At 36.4% G+C, this 21737-nt stretch overlaps 1 protein-coding gene and 1 pseudogene across 4 annotated transcripts in view; both read right to left on the reverse strand.

Moving 5' to 3' along the window:
• Window positions 1-21737, reverse strand: part of SSH2 (slingshot protein phosphatase 2) — a 247359-nt gene that overhangs the window by 130104 nt on the left and 95518 nt on the right. For all 4 annotated transcript variants that reach the window (XR_007473354.1, XM_049701725.1, XM_033423319.2 and 1 more), the window contains one exon: window positions 17149-17192. Coding sequence is in view for 3 of the 4 variants with exons in the window: in XM_049701725.1 (XP_049557682.1) it covers window positions 17149-17192 (44 nt within the window). In the remaining variant the exon portion in view is untranslated. The remainder of the gene's footprint in view (window positions 1-17148; window positions 17193-21737) is intronic.
• On the reverse strand, window positions 3193-4544 carry LOC125962047 (RNA 3'-terminal phosphate cyclase-like protein; annotated as a pseudogene).

Genomic DNA, 21737 nt, shown 5'->3' on the forward strand with positions numbered 1-21737 from the left:
CCATTTCCTCTTTTCAATCACAGGTAAAATCTCCAACTTAAAAATAGTAACACACATGAACTTCTTATTGGCACCATATTTTTAATCTAATTATTTGTAATCTTCCCAAATATGCTTTTCCTATATTCTACGTGGCCTGTATTTTCCTGTCCCAGAGTAACAATTATAAATATTTTATGTGGCTAAAGACGCAGCAGAAACATATGTGTATGTGTGTGAGAGAGAGAGTGTGTATGTAACGTATATATGTTATAGATCATCCTTTTAACAGAAAGCTTAGAGTTTGGTTTTCTTAAAATTAAGTCATTTGGTATTCTGTAGAATTCACATACCAATCTACCTAAGACAATCACCATTTAACTCAGTTGAATACTAAAAGTGATTTCATTGATTACACGTTCCAGCTGTTAAGAGGAATAGTTTTGCAAAACAAACAAAAAAACACTGGCCTGCCAGTTATATTTAAATTTAGTTGAAAACCTTAATGTATCAACTGCCTTTTTTTTTTTTTTTTTGGGGGGGGATGAAGAACTAGGCTATAGTGATTCTGAAGGTTTCTGAAATACTGTAAAGATTTACTTGTTTATTATGGACATAAAATTATGATCCTACTTTTAGAAGAGCTCAGTTTATAATAATAAAAAGGAATATTAGTAATAATAATAATAATAGTTACCACTTGTTGAGTGCCTATTATTGTGATAGGCACTTAACCTTTATATCTCAAATCCTTGTTTCTGTTACAGAGTTGATGAAATGGGCTCAAAGAGGCTAAGTATCTTTTCCTAAAGCCTGAAAATGGGTGGAAAGTATGGTTCTACAGAAAACTAGTGAGTACCATCTATGTGCCAGAATTTAAGGATACAATCATGAACAAGATATTGTCTTTGCTCTCACTCAGTTTAAGTGGCAAGAACAGACAAGTAATGTGTAACAACAGTGTTGGAAGTGCTGTGAAAGAGAAGCAGAGAGTTCCGTTAGAGCATGAGGTGAGAATTTTTCCACTGAAGAGTAAGGATTATTATAAGCAAAGGTGGCTCATAACCAATTATGTGTTTTAAATAGTTTCTAAATTTCCTGATCTTTTGTTTGGTGTGTCGGCAGAACAGCTGTTTTAGGGTTGGTTTAGGTAATCCATAACAGGTCCTTTCTTCTTCCTCCAAATGGGTCCTTGGCTTGGGGAAATTCTCAGTGAATAATTAATACCAGAATAGTCTGCCAGTTATGTTTATTAATACAATCTTTTTGCCTCAGGATGGTGGAATAGCAGTGAGTCAGAGAAGCAAGCAGATGAGCCTGTGTTTAATAAATATTCATTGATGAATGAAGCAAGATGATCAGGACCTTTAAACAGGGTTTTACAAATAGCATCCAATGGCTGTGACTTTAGGTAATCATCCAGGTGGAATCAGATTTGACTTACTGACACAGAGATGGGAAGCTCCCATTTCTAATTCAATACTAGGCTTGTACTAAATAAGAACTTTATTGGTATATGAAGTGTGACAATTTTTCTTCTTGTTTTTCCTCAGTAAATGATCTTAATATTATATGATGTAAACGGTGTCAGTCATAGTACAGAGTTAGAGAAATTAGGCTGTGAGTTTGTGAAATTAAAATGGAACAGAAATTACTAGTGAAAGTACATCACTTTATATCTTGCCTTAATATTTGGTGCTTGATATTCATTTAAGCTTTCCTATAAACAATTTTATTTGCATTTTCAACAATCCTATAGGATAGATGGGCAGATGCTATCCTCATTTTACAGACAGACAGGAAGGCTCAAGCAGAAGTGAATTTTTATCCATAGAAATATTATTATAATGAAGATAGAAAAAATAATGTAGTCCAATTCTCTGCCATTACACAGGTATAATAAAAAATATTTGATGCTTATAATTTATATACATTTATATATATTTCCTGTTAAATTACAGTTTGAAAAACAGATGCTGTGCTGGGGTAAGTTTTCACTTTTACTTGGGAAATCTTTTGGTTTTCAGAAATCTTGTTCTCTAATCACCTGATGAAAGTATAGCAAGCATTTTGAACTATCTTTTCTAAAGACTAATAGTCTACAAATAATACTAATATTCAACACATCAGTTCTAATAAACGCTTTACTCATCTTCTGAGATAATTAAATATGAATTTTGAAGTGATATAGAATTTGATGATGGCGGCAATTTGAGAGTTCATTTGAGTTATAATAGGAAATCTTTCTGTAGTGTTTATTTCCTATAAAATATGTTTAACACAAACGCATACAGGTGATACATAAATACATATCTATAATTTTTCTTACTCTGAAATATGTACTTGTGTGTGTGTATACCCTGTGTGTGTAGATACACATAGGTATGTATATGTAGATATACTTCAGGGTAAGAAAAATCATGAATCTCAGGAGTTCCTACAGTTCATACTGTTTAAACCCATAAGCACAAGAATATCAGAAGGAGAGAAGAAAATAAAAACTTGACCTTATACTGAACTCAGCAGTTCTGATATTAAGTGTTCAGAATAAACCTTTCCTAATAGCCTCTTATCCTTTCATCCAAAACAAATAACTTGTAGTGAACAAGAAAGGAAGTATATTAAATTTATTACTTTTTTAAAGTTTCCTGAAAATTTTCTGGAGGAAGGTAGATTCTAATTTTGGGAACTGCAGTGGGAGTATAGAGAAGTAGGGAAAAGGATGGGCAAATCTTTGATTCTTTTTTGTAGGCTACTTTTTTAAAAAATGAAATTAATTATACCTTTTATTCATTTGGGAAAATCATTTTTGGAGAAGGTACCAGCACTACAGAAAGTTAATCATCCAGCCATGAATTACTTTTAAAGACACAAGATGGATTTTTTTTATCAAGCTTCCCTAGCTTCAACTCATATATTTATCATTCATTGGCTCAGTAATTTAACAATTAGGTAATGCACGCCTACTGGTTGCCAGGGCTTGGCCTGGATCTTGGGAATGTAAAACCAAGGCATGCATGGGAGCCGACGGCATATGAGGGGAGACAAACAAGAGTGTGAAAAATGATGAAGTCCTTCCTTAGAGAAAATTACTATGAACTTTTCAATGTTAATGTTATTCACCAAATTAATATACAACAGACTTGCAAAATTCAACACAGTTTTAAAGTAGGATTAACAGCAAGTACATTTTTTCATGAGTGAGTGAAACTATTTTCTTTTTTTGGATATATAGTTGTCTTTCATTTGTATGTTCTGATTTGTTGTTGTTGATGATGAAAAGAAAAGAAAATCCCTAATATAGTAGCTCTCCTGTCCTGGATGTATGCATTCAAACTCATTCCCTGGGTTTCCTTGGCTGCATTGTTTTTTCTGTAGCTAGGGCCTTATCCTGAGATTATATCACTTGATGGTCTTGCTGAATTAGTAAAGCCAATGCCAAAACAAGTTATCTCTGCCCTTGAGTTCTTCACAACATGGCTTTATTTTTAAATTTTAAACATAATCGGGAAAAAGCTCTTCAAATGCTTCAAAAACTATGATAAAGGGAAGACAGCAGGGCTAGCAGGACTTTGGAACATGAGCACTAGGATCAGGCTATAGTTAGTAGAATCTACACATCTGCCTGTTTAGACTCCTTCCAGCAGCAGCTTGGTTGGCATAGTTTCTGCCGAGATCCACTGGAGCACTGCTGCCCCCAGCCCTGAGGGTTGAAGGCCAGTTCAGCACTCAGGAAGGTTCTTTTGGTGGTCTTGGCAAAAAGTGATAGCCCAAAGCCCAGAGCCTTCCCAGGGTTGGCCCCTTTCACATGGTCTGCATAAATAAAGAAAGAAAATGTTGAAGGTGCTCCCTCAAGTGCCACAATTTAGTTAGTCATCAAAGGTTATACATCTATGGAGTAGCCCTCTAATACTTTTGATTTATCTAGGATCTGTGAGCTGAATAGGTCTCAAGACCTTCCCTATAAGACATGAGAAAAATACTTCGCCACCTCTAGGAGGCATCCCCATTGCATAATCTTTAGTTCGAAGATTTCACACATCAATCTCAAACTGTTTCCACACAGGGCTGTGGTCATAAAGAGCCAAGCAAAGAAGGCTTTGGAGGTAACAGCCTCTACTGTGATGGGCACTGTAGTTGTGTTCTATTAATTCACCATAGAAAGGCCTAGTTGATAATAAAAGGGTGCACTAATTTGGTTTACTTCCATTGGAAAACCAATAATTGTTTTGTCCAGCAGCCTTATGACATTGGCTTCAAAATCTCTGAGGTCTTGCTTGGGGTCTTTGGCCTGGGTTTTTTGGACCTTGATGGGATGGACAGACTGATGCAAGAAGTTGCAACACACACGGCTGAAAAAGTACATCTGGATTGTCATGTGGGTGCCATGGCGGTATTGTACCCACATACAGAGCACTGGAGATGATGGTAGTACCTGTGGCTTTCTCTCTCTCTTGCAGCTCATTGACAATGTCTTTTTAAAAGGTTAAACTTAAAAAAGAATATTTGCATAGCACTTTGTGATTACTGAAAGTAGACGTTTTCTTTTAACTCAAAAAGGTACAGAAACATATTGGATTGTGGTTAAAATAAAAAATTCATTGCTATTATCAGTTATTTAATTGTCAGATCTTATAACTTACAGCACTATCTAGTTCTTATAGGGAGATGTCTCCTTGGTTTTAGTAGTTAATACATAAATAATTGTTAATTACTGAGAACTTTTTATTTTGCTAGAGGCATAATTTTACATTTTTAACCTTCCTGTTTGAAGACTCAAGCTTTACCTATAAAATGTTATTGTATACTTGTCAATTATTCCTTAATAGTTTTTTTTTTAAGTATCAATTTTAAGGACAACCTAGGAATTTGTCCATTTCATCTAGATTATCCAATTTGTTGGTGTACAATTGTTCATAGTACACTTCTATAATCCTTTTTATTTCTGTAGAATCAGTAGTAATGTCCCCACTTTTATTGCTGATTTTAGTAAATTTTTTTAATAATTTAATTTTATTTATTTATTTATTTTTGGCTGTGCTGGGTCTTTGTTGCTGCACACAGGCTTTCTCTAGTTGCAGTGAGTGGGGGCTACTCTTTGTTACGGTGAGCAGGCTTCTCATTGTGGTGGCTTCTCTTGTTGCAGAGCATGGACTCTAGGTGCATGGGCTTCAGCAGTTGTGGCTCGCAGGCTCTAGAGCGCAGGCTCAGTAGTTGTGGCACATGGGCTTAGTTGCTCCGCGGCATGTGGGATCTTCCCGGACCAGGGTTCGAACCCATGTCCCCTGAATTGGCAGGTGGATTCTTAACCACTGCACCACCAGGGAAGCCCAAGTAATTTTTTTTTTTAATTTTATTTTTTGACCACGTGGCATGTGGGATCATCGTTGCCTGACCAGGGATAGAACCCGCGTCCCCTGCATTGGAAGCGTGGAGTCTTAACTGCTGGACTGCCAGGGAAGTCCTGATTTTAGTAATTTTAGTCTTCTCTCATTTTTTCTTAGTCCATCTAGCACGAGAATTTGTCAGTTTTGTTGATCCTTTTGAAGAACGAACTTTCTGTTTCATCAATTATCTCTATTGATTTTCTAGTCTCTACTTCATTTATCTCTGCTCTAATCTTTATTATTTCCTTCGTTGTGTTAGCTTTGGGTTTGGTTTGTTCTACTTTTTCTAGTTCCTTCAGGTGTAAGGTTGGTTTGTTGATTTGAGATCCTTCTTATTTTTCAATGTAAGAATTTTTAGCTATAAATTTCCCCCTTAGCACTGCTCTTGCTGTGTGTGTCCTGTAAATTTTGGTATGCTGTGTCATTTTCATTTGACTCTAAGTATTTTCTAATTTCCCTTGTAATTTCTTCTTTGATGCACTGGTTGTTTAAAAGTGTGTTGTTTAATTTCCATAATTTTGTGAATTTTCCCATTTTCCTTTTGTTACTGATTTCTAACTGCATTCCATTGTGATCTTAGAAGACACTCTGTATGAGATCTATCTTTTAAAATCTATTGAGACTTAATTTGCGGCCTAACATATGGTCCATCTTGGAAAATGTCCCATGTGCACTTGAGAAGAATGTGTATTCTACTGTTGTTGGGTAGTGTTCTGTATATGTCTGTTAGATCTAGTTGGTTTATTGTGTTAAGTCTTCTATTTCCTTACTTATCTTTTGTCTGATTGTTCTATACATTATTTTCAGTGTGGTAATGAAGTCTCCAACTATTATTATAGAATTGTCTATTTCTCCCTTCAATTCTGTTTTTGCTTCATACATTTTGATGGTTTGTCATTAAGTGCATAAATGTTTATAACTGTTATATTTTCTTGCTGCATCAAATCTTTTGTTAATACAGAACATCCCTCTTTGTCTCTTGTAACCTTTTTGATTTGAAGTCTACTTTATCTGATAATTAGTACAGTCACCCCTGCTCTCTTCTGGTTACTATTTGCATAGAATATCTTTTTCCATCCTTTTACTTTCAACCTGATTGTGTCTCTGGATCTCAAATAAGTCTCTTGTAGTTGGGTCATGTATTTTTTATCCCTTATGTCAATCTCTGTCTTTTGTTTGAAGAGTTTCATGGACTCATTTACACTTAATTACTGATAAGAAAGGACTTGCTTCTCTCATTGTGCTATTTATTTTACACATGCCTTAAAGCTTTTTTTGTCCCTTATTTCCCGCATTACTCTCTTCTTTTGTGTTTTGTTGAGTTTTTGTAGTGAAATGTTTAAATTCCTTTCTCATTTCCTTTTGTGTATGTTCTATAGCTAATTTCTTTGTGGTTATCATGGAATTACACTTAACAACCTAAAGTTTTAACACTCTGAATTCAACTTATACCAGCTTAGCTTCAATAACATACAAAAACTCTGTTCCTTTACAGCTCTGTCTCCACTCCTTTCAGTTTCTGATGTCACAACACCATTATTCATTGTGTCCCAAAACATAAACTAATAATTCTTTTAAATGCATTACTCTCTTAAATTATGTATAAAACAAGATTTGGAGTTATAAACCAGAGTTACAGTAACACTAGCTTTTACACTAATCATTGGGGGATTTTTAGTTTAAATGTATTAGTCTCTTAAATCACGCAGAAAACAAAAAGTGCAGTTACAAACCAAGGTTACAATAATACTAGCTTTTATAATTGCCCATGTATTTACCTTTACTGAGATCTTTGTATCTCCATATGGCTTTGAGTTACTATCTGATGTCCTTTCATTTTACCTTGCAGGAAGCCCTTGGGCATTTCCTGCAGGGCAGGTCTAGTGGTCATAAACTCCCTCGACTTTTATTTATCTGGAATATCTTAACTTCTCTTTCTCTTTTGAAGGGCAGTTTTGCCAAATATAGGATTCTTGGTTGACTGTTTTTTTCTTTTAGAACTTTGAATACATTGGCCCATTGTCTTTTGGCCTCCAAAGTTTCTGATAAGAAAAATTTTGGCCTCCAGATTTCTGATGAGAAATCTGCTGATATTCTTCTTGGGGATCCCTTGTATGTGATGATGCACTTCTTTCCTGATGCTTTCAAGAGTCTTTCTTTGTCTTTGTCTTCTGAAAGTTTTATTATAATGTGTCTCAGTGTGTGTCTCTTTGAGTTCATCTTACTTGGAGTTTGTTGAGCTTCTTTGATATTTATAGTGTCTTTCAACAAATTTGGGAAGGTTTTTTTTGTTGTTGTTGTTGATTTTTGGCTGTGCCACGTGGCTTGCGGGATCTCAGTTCCTGAACCAGGGATTGAACCTGGGCCACTGCAGTGAGAGCCTGGAATCCTAACCACTAGGCCACCAGGGAACACCCAAGTTTGGGAAGTTTTTAGCCATTATTTCTTTAAATATTTGCTCTGGCTCTCTCTCATCCTTCCGCGTTTCCCATGATATATATGTTGGTCCTCTTGATGATGTCCCGTAAGTCCCTTAAGTTCTGCTTGCTTTTATTCAGTCCTTTTTCTTTCTATTCCTCAGACTTGATAATTTCCATTGTCCTATCTTCAAGTTTGATGATCTTTTCTCTTGCCTGCTCAAATCTGCCTCTGAATCTATCCAGTGAATTTTTAATTTTAGTTACTGTACTTTTCAGCTCCAGAAGCTCTTTTTTGGTTTCTTTTTAGATTTTCTATCTCCTTATTGACATTTCCATTTTGTTCACACATCATTTTCACAACTTCCTCCACATTTTCCTTTAGTTCTTTGAACATCTTTAAGATGGTTGTTTTAAAGTCTTTGTATAGTATATCTGCCATTAGATCTTTTTCAGGGACGGTTTCTGCTATTTTTTTCTTTTGAATGGGTCATACTTTACTGTTTTTTGTATGCCTTGTGATTTTTTTGTTGAACACTAATAATGTGGTATTAGTGTGAATCTAATAATGTGGTAACTTTGGAAATCAGATTCTCCACCTTCCCCGGGGTTTACTATTTTTTTGTTATTGTTTTTGTTTTTCTGATTGCTGTAGGCCATCTCTGTGCCAAGGATCAGTCTGAGATATAAGCTTAAGGTCTTCTCAGGTCTTTTCTGAGCCTTTCCCTAGGCATATGTGGACATATTCTAATTTTCCCCCTATATGGGCTGCTTTTGAAGTCCTGTCTTTAATGTCTGACTCCCAAAAGGTGGAAAGGCAAAAAGTGAAGAGGGAGAAAAAAAGGGTGCTAGCCCTTTAAATCCCTGGATGTCACTTCAGCATGAGGGAGAGGGGCTTGCAACAAAGGGGAGAGATGCAGCAATACTGGCTGCCTGCCCCTTTGTCTGCACCTCTATGATCAGAAGTGGTACTCAGCTATCAGATTACAGATCCCTGATATCTGGAGGACAGGGTCTTTTTTGCCCACCCCATCTTATATGAGCCCTGTGCAAGCTACACCAGGAACATGTGCACAGCTGCCTACCATGTGGCTGAGGGGGAGGGATGGATAGCTACTAAGAGCTAAGAGCTGAAATTGACCACAATTTACCCTCCAGTTCTTCCTCTAGTAGTTGCAGGCCTTCAACAGACTCCAGAGTTCGAAAATAGTTAACTCAGACAGATTCTGCCAGGTCAATTTGTTGTGGAGATAGAGAGCCAGATTCCTGGGGCTTCCTACTCCACTATCTTCCCAGAATCCTCTCCCAGCAGTAATAGGTATTTGACACTTTATTAGTCTCTGAAGTTTTATACTATAAAAAAACAACTTTTCAAAAACTTACTTTGGCAAAGTCAAGAATTGAGGGGTAATTGCTTTCTGTTGTTTTTTTTTTAATACCCTGAAGAATAACATCTGGGGGGAAAAAGTAAAATTATTAAAAGAAAAAAACCAAGTAAAATTATTTACCTAGCTTTAAAAGATATACCTAATTTCATTATGTCTGCAATAATTAGTTTGCTTTTCAAGTCAGATTTAAGAGGAATGCCTATTGTAGCTACCAGAAGCAGAACATGTCAGATAAATATAAAATAGAATCTGTGAATACATTCTTCAGAAACACAGAGTACTTCAGGGAAGTGAAAATTCTTACTCTTGTTGAGTGGCTAGGAAAAGAACCTTTCAAAGTGTGCACTTACCAATTTAAAGGGGCTACTCCATGCAGTGGCAGAACTCAAGAGGATGAGAGGATAGCTCACTACATCCCCTGGTGGCCACATCAAAATATTTATAAATAGCTGAAAGTTCTCTGGATCAGAATAGTAACCCATATGGTGGGAGGTGGAGATTCAGACTTCAGGAGGGCCAAAAGCAAAAGATGAAGAGCTTCACTATCATCAGTTAGAGATGGTTTTTAAATACATGGAAAGCTCTACTTTTGTAAATCAATCAATCACATACACACATATATTCTGCTATAAGTTCAATAAAAGGCCTCTCCATGAAATATTAATATCATCATTCTATTTCTTAAAATAGGAAAGTGAGGTGAGGGGGGCATCTTACTATCAAATGGCTCTGAAAAAAAAGTTCCTTGTACTGTATCAGCAATTTTTCTATGAGATTGCTTCAAAATTAAAAAATATACATATGAGGATAAATTATCAGTTCATATTTATAGCAGACTTTTCCTCTTTACCACTTTTTTTTTTTAAATTTTAAGTAGAATACTCTTATTCTCTAGGTTAACAAATTCTTTAACTAGAACATATACTCAGGTAGAAGTACATCTGTTTTCCTTCCACAGCCTAAAGATGGGCAATGTAGTATTTACTGTCATTATGATATTTAAATCCATATAAAAATTATTTCACTAAATAGGCTGAAATTAAATGAAGTCGTATCTCAAGAGAACCTGACGAGGTACCAAAGAGAGATCTGGAAGAAAGAGTTGGCCACAAAATGAATGCATTAGTAACACAGTACCATTGTGAAATTATATCTTACACAAAGACATGCCCTGATTCCATGTTTTCTTTCAGCTGTCTTCAAGCTGTTTCCACTTGACTACTGCCCTGTTGCTTCACATGTTCAAAGGTGAACTCTTCATATGTGTTCACAGAAGTTCTCTTTTTCAACTATATCATTTCTAGTAAAGATATCAACCAATATTCTATTCTCTTTCATTCATTCATTCATTAAATAAGCACTTACTGAGTGGCAACTACAGGCTAATTGCTGTGGATACTGAGATAAAAGACACAGTCCCTGTCCTCATGCTGCTGTCAGTTGGAGGTGATTGCCCACCTCTAGCCATTTGCCTGCAACAGCTTCCTGAGTCATTTTCCTGCCTCCTCTCATACTGCATAACACTGCCAGACTCTTTTCTGGCATTCATGCCATTCTTCTAGACAAAGATCTATCAAATCAAAACTCCTCTGCTCTTAAGATATAGACAATTGTCTTCTTATTGTCCCTGGAACACATTAGCACCTACTTCCAGACTTCTGGGGATATCCTCCCACTCTCCCCATCCTCCTATATTTGGAATGCTCTTCTTCTGTTCTCGTATCTAATCCCATTCGTTCAAGACCCAACTCTTCCCAGGATATTTTCTGATACTCCTCTGGCTCACACTACTTACTCTCTCTCTTCCCCACCTGCAACAAAACTTTCATTGTTAGGTTTGAAGTACTTAAGAGAAAATAACAAGTTTTCAAAGGTGCAGAACATTTTCAGTAGATGGTAAGTAATTCTTTATGTCTATGAAAAACTGAAGAGGAAGAAATTACGTTCTAAAACAGGAGAGGTTTAGGGCTAAACATGAAAAATAACTACACATTAGAGTAATTAAAAATAGTAACAAATATTATACATGTTGCTTGAGTTGAAGGGAGAAAACACAAAAACTGTCCTGAGTGGCTTAAACATTCATTTGTCTAAAAAAAGTAGTACGGGGGGTGGGTGGGATTTCTTTGAGATGTTTGAAACTATATTATTGTACAATACTATAAATTGCTGAGCCAAAAGACAATTTCCTAAAGGTTATTCTTTCTCTTTACTTTATACAATTCTTAGCTTAGAGTTGATATATACAGAAATGTGAGAATTCTGCTATAATTAAAATATTTTCTAAATTTAGATCTAAGGTACTTTGTTTCCTTCCACAACTAGTCACCTTAAAAAAGATGTCTTGGGATTTCAAGATTTATTTCAATGGCATCTTTCTTTTGCTCACTTTTATTTATTATCTTGCAATTTTATTAGGTTGACTCATATGAGATAACCATTTATAAATCAACATGATTGAATATTGGTGTGTTATATGGTTTCGTTTTATAGTCACCTTCCTGGCTGTTCCCCAGTCAGCAAAGTGGGTTATGACACAAGAAGACGAAAAGCTATCAGTTCATAAATATGCAAAAGAAAAGACTGGAGGGACTTCCCTGGTGGCACAGTGGTTAAGAATCTGCCTGCCAATGCAGGGGACATGGGTTCAAGCCCTGGTCCAGGAAGATCCCACATGCCACGGAGCAACTAAGCCCGTCAGCCACAACTACTGAGCCTGTGCTCTAGAGCCCGCGAGCCACAACTACTGAGCCCACGTGCCACAACTACTGAAGCCCACATGCCTAGAGCCCATACTCTGCAACAAGAGAAGCCACTGCAATGAGAAGCCCGCACACTGCAACAAAGAGCAGCCCCTGCTCGCTACAACTAGAGAAAGCCTGTGTGCAGCAACTAAGACCCAACGCAGCCAAAAGTAAATAAATTTATAAAGAAAAAAAAGGAAAAGACGAACTGAATTTCATCCATTTATATTTTTATCAAAAAGGTAATAATACACAACCTGAGTTTTAGTTCTACAATTATGTTTTTTTTTTTTTGCAGTACGAGGGCCTCTCACTGTTGTGGCCTCTCCCGTTGTGGAGCCTGTGCTCCGGACGCGCAGGCTCAGCGGCCATGGCTCACGGGCCCAGCCGCTCCGCGTCATGTGGGATCTTCCTGGACCGGGGCACGAACCCGTGACCCCTGCATCGGCAGGTGGACTCTCAACCACTGAGCCACCAGGGAAGCCCAACAATTATGATTTTTTTTAATGCTTAACTCCTGGGAACAACAAAGCAGCGCCAGAATTAGATATCATAAAAAGGAGCTGGTGTGACATGAGTAGATCATTTGTTTTTTAATTATAGTAAAATATATATAACATAAAATTTACCCTCTTAAATAACTATTTTTAAGTGTACAAGGCATGAAGTAATTCACTGTTGTTCGTTGTTCAATTATCACTACCATCCATCTCTAGAACTTTTTTCTCTTCTAAAAATGAAATTCTGTACCCATTAAATAACTCCCTATCCATCCTCCCCTATCCCCTGGCAACCAACATTCTACTTCCCATCTCTGAGAATTCGACTACAGTAGGTATCTCATATAAGTGGAATCATACAATATGTAATCCTTCTGGGACTGCCTTTTTTGACTTAGCATAATGTCCTCAAGGTTCATCATAAATTGCAGGATTTCCTACTTTTTTAAGCCTGAATAATATTCCATTATATGTATATATTACATTTTGTTTATCCATTTATCTGTCTATGGATACTTGGGTTGCTTCTACCCTTTGGCTAATAACGTTGCTATGAACATGGGTGCACAAATTTCTCAAGACCCTGCTTTTAGTTATTTTGAGTATATACTCAGAAAGGGAATTGCTGGATCATATGGTAATTTCTAATTTTTTCCCACACATTAACATTTATTAAACAGTTTGAGTACTATACACGATAGAAATATTGGTTAGTTATTTCTTTATTAATCAACATTTGGGATGTTTCCAAGTTTAAAAAAAATGTTGCAACAGATACTCTTGGATCCATCTCTTTGTTCTGGATTAACTTCTAAAAGTGGAAGTTCTGGGTCCAAATCCAGAATATTTTGAATTTTAATTGATACTGCTAATTTACACTCTAAAAAGGTTGTACCAATTTATAAGGCAGAAAATGCTATTTTTTTGGATACTAATAATCTAAATCTTTGCTAACACAATGGTTAAAACGTGTTTTAATTTTCACTTTTTAATTCTGTGAAGTTTAGTTTCTAACTTACTAATTTTGGTTTCTAGCAATATTCACTCTCAATTCATTACCTTTGAATTCTTAATTTTAGCGTGCTTGTTACTAGATTACTCTTTTTTTCTAAAGAGCAGCCTATTCTTCCATCATTGTAACATCCATGGAATCTCACTGAAGATCAGAAACAGAAAATGAGACAGAATGAAGGGAGGTTGTGAACATGAACATTCTCCAAGAAAAGGGAAGAGTACCCCAAAAAGATTCAGAGATTGTCAAGGTTGCTACTCCCACCACACGCAGAGAGTGCGAGGGCTGACAGGCAAGGCTGCCTCCATGTCAGTTTCAAAGGTGCCAGGTAGGTGGGCCCTTGCAGAACACTGCATGGGTGGTACTCCAAGGGAGCCAGAAGTGCAGGGCTGAGCTCAGGTGATCCCTGGAGATGACACCACCACTCCAGTGAGTCCTGAAGGCAGGACTACTTCCCCACTGGGTTTAGAAGGCACAATATCAAACCAAAGAGGATTATTCTTGAGCCTTCAGATCTAATGGGATTTGTCTCAGTAAGTTTTGGACTTACTTGGGCCCTGTCATCTTTTCTTTCCTTTCTATTTCTCCCTTTTGGAATGGGAATGTCTAGCCTATGCCTGTCCTACCATTGTATTTTAAAGTGTATAATTAATCTGATTCCACAGGTTCATAGCTGGAGAGGAATTTTGCCGCAAGTCTCACCCATATCTTATTTAGATGATATTTAAGGATTTTTTTTTTTTTTTTTGCGGTACGTGGGCCTCTCACTGTTGTGGCCTCTCCCGTTGCGGAGCACAGGCTCCGGACGCATAGGCTCTGGACGCACAGGCTCAGCGGCCATGGCTCACGGGCCCACCCGCTCCACGGCATGTGGGATCTTCCTGGACCGGGGCACGAACCTGTGTCCCCTGCATCGGCAGGCGGACTCTCAACTACTGCGCCACCAGGGAAGCCCATTTAGATGATATTTAGATAAGACTTTGGACTTTAGAGTTGATGCTAGAATGAGTTAAGACCTTTGGGGCTGTTGGGATGTGATGAATATATTTTGTATGTGAGAAGGAGATGAATTTTGGGGGGCATGGGTGTAATGTTATGGACTAAATGTTTATGTGCCCCCCAAGTCTGTATGCTGAAGTCAACCTCCAATGTGATGATATTTGGAGATGGGAACCTTTGGGAGGAAATTAGGGTTAGATGATGTCATGAGGGTGTGGCCAACATGATAGGATTAGTGTACATTCAAGAAGAGGAAGAGAGCAGAGCACCCTGTCTCTTACAACCATGTGAGGACTCAGCAAGAAAGCAGCTGTCTACAAGCCAGGAAGAGGGTTCTCATCAGGAAGCAAATCTGCCAGCACATTGATCTTGGACTACTAGCTTCCAGAACCGTGAGAAACAAATGTCTGAAATTTAAGCCACTCAGTCTATGGTATTTTGTTATAGGAGCCCAAGCTGACTAAGACAGGTTGTTTGTTTTTTTCTTGCTGAGTTGTAAAAGAGTTCTTTTTATATTCTGGATATTAATCCCTTATTAGCTACATGATTTGCAAATATCTTCTCCCATTCTGTGGGTTGCCTTTTCACTCTGTTGTTGTGTCCTTTGATGCACAGAAGTTTTAAATTTTGATGCAGTCTAATTTATCTATTTTTGTTTGTTTTTGCCTGTGAACATTGGTTTTTAAAGGTAGCATAGTTTGAGCTAATTATACTAAAAGATTACTTTTAACTTATGACTTTCCCAATAAATGACATTTGGTTAAAATAAGAGATTAATGCAACATCTTTTTTTATTACCTGGAATTGGTATTAGTTTCAATGATATACTGTTTTTATGGTTCTTAATGGTTTGACAATTCATTGCTATGAATAAGAAAATAGACTTGCATTGCCTCATCATTATGTAATTTTGGGGGACAATTACCCCAGTAAATGCATAAAGAAATTAACCCAGAGATCTTTAAATCTGGCCTAACAGAAAATTTAAGAATCCTTTGGAATCCTTTTTCATTCTAATGGGAATAAGGTTATGATGTCTCTGGTAAACAATGAGCTAAAATTTCTTCTAGGTTTCTGTCTTGTAGTCCTATGCAAAAGAATGACACTTCACTGTCAGATCTTCCCTAAGAGACAGTGAGAAATTAAGCTTTAAGCCTAAATTTTTGTAATAAGGCAGGAAAAATATTGCCAATAACCTCAGTTACTGATGAAAGGAAACTATTTTTATACTAAGCTGTGGTTTACACAAGCGAGGTATATATATATATCAACAAATACACGATAATTTATCATTAAGGAAGCATGCCCTTTAGCCAGCTTCTCCACAATGAACACATTTATTGTATCCGTTCTCAGTATCATCTAGTGATTGAGTTCAGAGGACACAAATTCGGTAGCATTTAAATGACCATCTAGAACTTACCAAGACTATTTCTTGTGGGAGGGAGTTGATTAAAAAAAAAACATTTTATTTCACAGACATTTAAACAAATATTTTTAAAAGGCACTTATTTCTTACAAAAGATGTACCCTATTGTGTCACAGTATAATAATGTTTATAACAGGAAAGTTGAATTCCATGCAATCTTGAGAAATTAAAATATCATATAATATAGTTTGTTGCATACAACATTGACATTGCTATTACAGACTTTCAAAGTTCTAAGGATTTCAGTGAATTCTGAACTATTGAATCTTTAATACTACCATAAAAAATTTTAAAGAAGATAACAGAAATGTTATTATATATGTCCTAGATGTCTCTCATAATTTTTTTCTTTTAATGGCAGCAGGTATTGGTATCCTTATAACATGCCCACTATTCCATGAGAGGGAGAAAAAAAGTTTCATTGTATTTTAAAAGATTGGGTAAGTTACTTAGTATATTCTTTGTATTGAGGAAGTGAAATATTAACCAATCTGTAAAAATTGCCAAAACCTATCAAAATGAATGACAAAAATAAGTATAAAACCGAAGGCTGAAATGTTCCTTAGTTGACATTTTCCTAAAAGGTAAGGAAATTTGCTTTTTTATTACCCAAGACAGTTCTAGAGACTTGGGTCAAAGCTGGGCCAATACTGGCCTTTCTGCATTAAAAAAAGAGAAATCTACCACTTAATTAGTTACTTTATTTACTGAGGTATAACTGACGTACAACATTATATTAGTTTCAGGTGCACAACATAATGCAGTCTACCATTTAAAATCTTTCTGAGTCAGTAACTGGATTCTTAATTTTTTTTTTTTTTTTGGCTGCATTGGGCCTTGGTTGCTGGGCATGGGCTTTCCTCTAGTTGTGGTGAGCGGGGGCTACTCCTCGTTGCAGTGCGAGGGCTTCTCATTGTGGTGCATTCTCTTGCTGCGGAGCACCGGCTCTAGGCACGTGGGCTTCAGTAGTTGCAGCACACGGGCTCAGTAGTTATGGCTCACAGGCTCTAGAGCGCAGGCTCAGTAGTTGTGGCGCATGGGCTTAGTTGCTCCGCGGCATGTGGGATCTCCCTGGACCAGGGCTCAAACCCACGTCCCCTGCATTGGCAGGCAGATTCTCAACCACTGTGCCACCAGGGAAGTCCCAGTAACTGAATTCTTAAAGTAATTCCATTTTGAGAGACCAACTAAGCATCTTGGAAAACGAGGATCAACTAATATGACAAGACTGAGAAAGAATTAGAGAAAACACACTAACTACAGAATACTATAGGATGTAATGAACAAACATACCTCCTGGGCTGTGATCGGCATTCCTCCTCCCCACTGTCTGCCTCCTGTATAGACAGAAAAATGAGAAAAAAAACTTTAAAATCTGAGGTCTCATATCATAATACCAACAATGTAATTTTACTAAGCTTTACATGTAGGAATATCTCATTGATGCCGTGTACTTAAACTAAATTCTCTCTATAAAAAGTGACTTCAACCAATCCAGGGAGTTGATATATATCAACATAATTTACTCCTGGAGGAAACTTTCACAACAGTCTACAAATTTTTTTTAATAACAAAGTGCTCATAATTAAAAGAATTACCTCTGAAAACCAACTGAAGATGCTATGTTACTGTTATGTTACTTAAAATTAAAATGAGTGGGTATTCTGACTTTCACCAACAAATCTCATCAAGATGGTCTATTAATGATTCTGATCCCCAAAGAACCACCTAAACAATGAACACCATTTTGCAAAGTGCTCATGATCACGTCACCATTACCTTAATGGCTACTACTTATTGAGTATGACATGCCAGGTGCCTTGCTCAACACTTTAAGTACATTGTCCAACTTATTCCTTATAAACTCAGAAGGTTGACGGTACCCTAGTTACACTGATTCTAACACATACACATAAATTGGGATAAATTTACAATCAATGTGACTAAAAAGCATTGAATCATAGTTTAATTGCAATATTTATTTTTTTTAGTGGCACATAAAGTAACTGAGGGTGTTATGGCAATTTAAGCTCAATGAAATATGAATATTTTACAGAAACTGAAATTCACAGAAAGGAAAGAAGTTGCTCAAGGAAACTCATGTAGTAAAGCTAGAATTAAAACTGATAAAATACTGCCTCCCCACACATTGAAAAAGCATATCATTCACCCCTGCCTAACCTAGGTTAGGAATTATTATATGTTAAGATACTATACAGATCTTCATGGAGACAAGAATAGCAACATGAAGGAAAAGTGAGAAAAGATGAGATAATTAATGATAGTGAGGTGCTAACTTTTTCTTTAAGTTTGCTCTCTGACATTTTATATTTGCACTCTGGTCACTTTTGCCCTATTTGGCAAACACAAAAATAGGAGGAGCAAAACAATCTCAAACAATACGTGTACTGTCTGCCGATAAGTCACCTACATTTTCGAGTTTATGGAACCATCCCCATTCACCTCTACATCATTCTACCTCCATTCCTGGGCAGCCACAACCAGCTCTATAACTTTTATTCCCATTTCATTTTCATTATTGATTTCAGGTATGCCCATTATCTTGCACAAAGGGAAGAAGACAGCAAAGATCCTACCCTCGGAGGGAGGACAGGGGAGGTGTCATGGTATATTACACTCTGCCTACAGGGGAAGTTTTAGGTTCAGAAGTATGCCCTTTAGGAAGTGAAAAGAATGGTGCTAAAATGAAAAGAACCGATCGTCTCTACAGTCAATAGTCAGAACCTGGAAAGTTTGCAAGAATGAAAATGAGAAGACTCATAAGCAAAGATAAGTGTTAGATTTTGGAGCCCAAGGGAACTGTAATAAATAGAAATGATTTCCTGGAATCTCATTTAACAAATTATTCTTCATTATTGTTATCAGTGGTTAATAGATCTCTACTTCTGATGTATTCTTCTCATTTTTTAATTGTATGAAAAATTATATGACAATAGATATATTTAAAATATATGTAAATTATAAGGCACAATAATAAAATGAATACCTGTGAACAACATTCTACTTAAAAGCTAGAATAGTACCAATACCTTTGCATTTACCTGTGTGCTTATTTCCTATCTCCCATTCTTATCCTTCGCCCAAGATGTACTATCTTGAATTTTTTTTTAATATTTATTTATTTATTTATTTTGTGGTACACGGGCCTCTCACTGTTGTGACCTCTCCCGTTGCGGAGCACAGGCTCCAGACGCGCAGGCTCAGCGGCCATGGCTCACGGGCCCAGCCGCTCCGCGGCATGTGGGATCTTCCCGGACCGGGGCACGAACCCGTGTCCCCTGCATCGGCAGGCAGACTCTCTAACAATGCGCCACCAGGGAAGCCCTTATTTATTTATTTATTTGGCTGCCCCGGGTCTTAGTTGCAGGACGTGGGATCTTCGTTGCCCTGTGGGGGATCTTATGTTGCGGCATGCAGGATCTTTAGTTGTGGCATGCGGGATCTAGTTCCCTGACCAGGGATTGAACCCGGGTCCCCTGCATTGGGAGCGCAGAGTCTTAACCACTGGACCACCAGGGAAGTCCCACTATCTTGAATTTTAAGTTTATAATTTTCTTGCTTTCATTCTACTATAAAAAATTTCATACATACAGAAAAGCTGAAACATCTTATAGTGAACATGTGTATCCACCATCTGGATTCTACCAGTAACATTTTTTATATTTGCGTTATCACTTCTCTATTCATCTTTCTGCCTCACTGATCAATCCATCTTATTCTTCTGTTGCATTTCAAAGTAGTTTACAGTGTACTTGCCCTTAAATGCACATAATTAGAATTCGGTATTACAGTTCTTTCTTTTCTTTTAAGGTAAAATGTATATACAATGAAATAAATGCACAAATCTTAAGTGCACCATTCAATGAGTTTTGACAAATGTATGTATCTGTGTAACTCAAGCTTTTGCCAAGAAATGCAACATTTCTATCAGCTCAGAAATTTCTCTCATTTATTAATACCTGGCACAACCTAGAGGCAGCCACTGTTCTTACTTTTCTTCTACCACAATTTTTTTCCATCAAAAATTAGTATATAGCATATGACTCCATTTAAATGGTTTCCCTGTTCACATAAATAGAATCATATAGTATGTACTCTTTTGTGTGTGGCTTCTTTCACTCAGCATAATGTTTTTGAGATTCACCTATGCTGTTGTATGTAAAAGGAGTTCATTCCTTTTTATTCCTGAGGATTCCATTGTATGAATATGGCACAGTTTGTTTATTCATCTCCTATTGATATATATACCCAGGATGTTTGAGTTTTTGCCTATTATGAATAAAACTTTTACATAAGCATTCTTTGCTGTTTTTTTGGTGGACATGTGCTTTCGGTTTTTTGTAGGTCATGGAACACATGCACGTGTAATTTTAGAAAAAATTACCAGGGCTTCCAAAGTGCTTATACCACTTTACATGCTTATCAACAATGTGTGAGAGTTGTAACTGAAGTCTAATTGGAAATTTTTTTCTCCTATAGTTACTGTTTTCTATGTCTTCAGAAACCTTTGCCTACCCTTTAGTCACAAAGATACTCTATAATATTTTCTTATTAAAACCTTTATGGTTTTATGTATAAGGTCTATGATCTATCCTGAATAAATATTTGTATGTGGTGTGAGATGGGGTGGAGGCTCTTTTTTTTCCCCATATCGATTTCAAGTTTTCAAGCACATTTATTGAAAAGACTTTCCTTTCTCCATTTGATAACTTGGCTCCATGTAAAAAATCAAATGACAGTGTAAGTGAGGTCTACTTCTGGGTTCTTTATTCTGTTCCATTGATCTATTTGTCATTCTTTATGCCAGTACTATATCTTTATTACTATAGCTCATAGTAAGTTTTGAAAGAAATATAAATCCTTTAACTTGATTCTTATTTTTCAGGATACCTTTATCTTCTAGTAAGACATTTTATCTTGAAATCTACTTTATCTAATATTAACATAGCTATTCCAGACTTATGCTCACTGATTGCAAGGTATATTTTTCAATCTCTTTATAACTTAAAGAATGTCTTTTATAGACAGAATGTAGTTGGATCTTGCTTTATTTTACCCATTGTGACAATCTTTGCCTTTTAATTGTAGTGGTTAGTCCATTAACATTTAATGTAATTACTGATATAGTTAGTAACATGGTAGAACCAAATCCATTTATTTTCTGTTTTTTCCCTATATCTTTATACCTCTGTTTCTCCTTTTTCTGTCTTATTTTGTATTATTTGAATATTTTTTAGAATTTCATTTTAATTTACATATTGGTTCTTTGCATTATTTTTTATTCCACTATTAAAAAAATTACATGATGTCTATATTGTCAAACAATATATTATTTAGTTTTGACTGTTTGGGGGCTTTAAAAATTGTATTACACTTATGCAGTCTTCCCAATATGTTTATTATTTTTTTATTTTTTGTCACACATACACACTGTATTTTATTTTTACACCAATATGTTTTTTAAAAACTAAATATTATGCTAATAAGACTCATCCACTTATTACCTATAGCTACAGTTCATTCATTTTTTTGCTGGGGTATAAAAGACTGCATTATAGGAATATATCAAAGTTTACCCATTCGACTCAGATAGATTGGACTGTTCCTGTTTTTGGTGACATCAACCATGCTGCTATAACTTCCTTGAAATGTCTTTTGGTCTACATGCACAAGGGTGTCAATGGGATATAGGTACACCTAAGGTACCTAGGAGTAGAAATGCAGAGTCACAGAATAACTAAAGGTACAAGTTTACCAGGTAGTGACAAATTATTTCCTAAAGTAGTTGTGCCAATCTATACTCTCACCAGGAAGGAGTGAGAGTTTCAGTTGTGCTAAATCCTAGCCAACACTTAAAATCA

This window comes from Orcinus orca, chromosome 19 (genome assembly GCF_937001465.1).
Source record: "Orcinus orca chromosome 19, mOrcOrc1.1, whole genome shotgun sequence".
Classification (NCBI taxonomy): Eukaryota; Metazoa; Chordata; class Mammalia; order Artiodactyla; family Delphinidae; genus Orcinus; species Orcinus orca.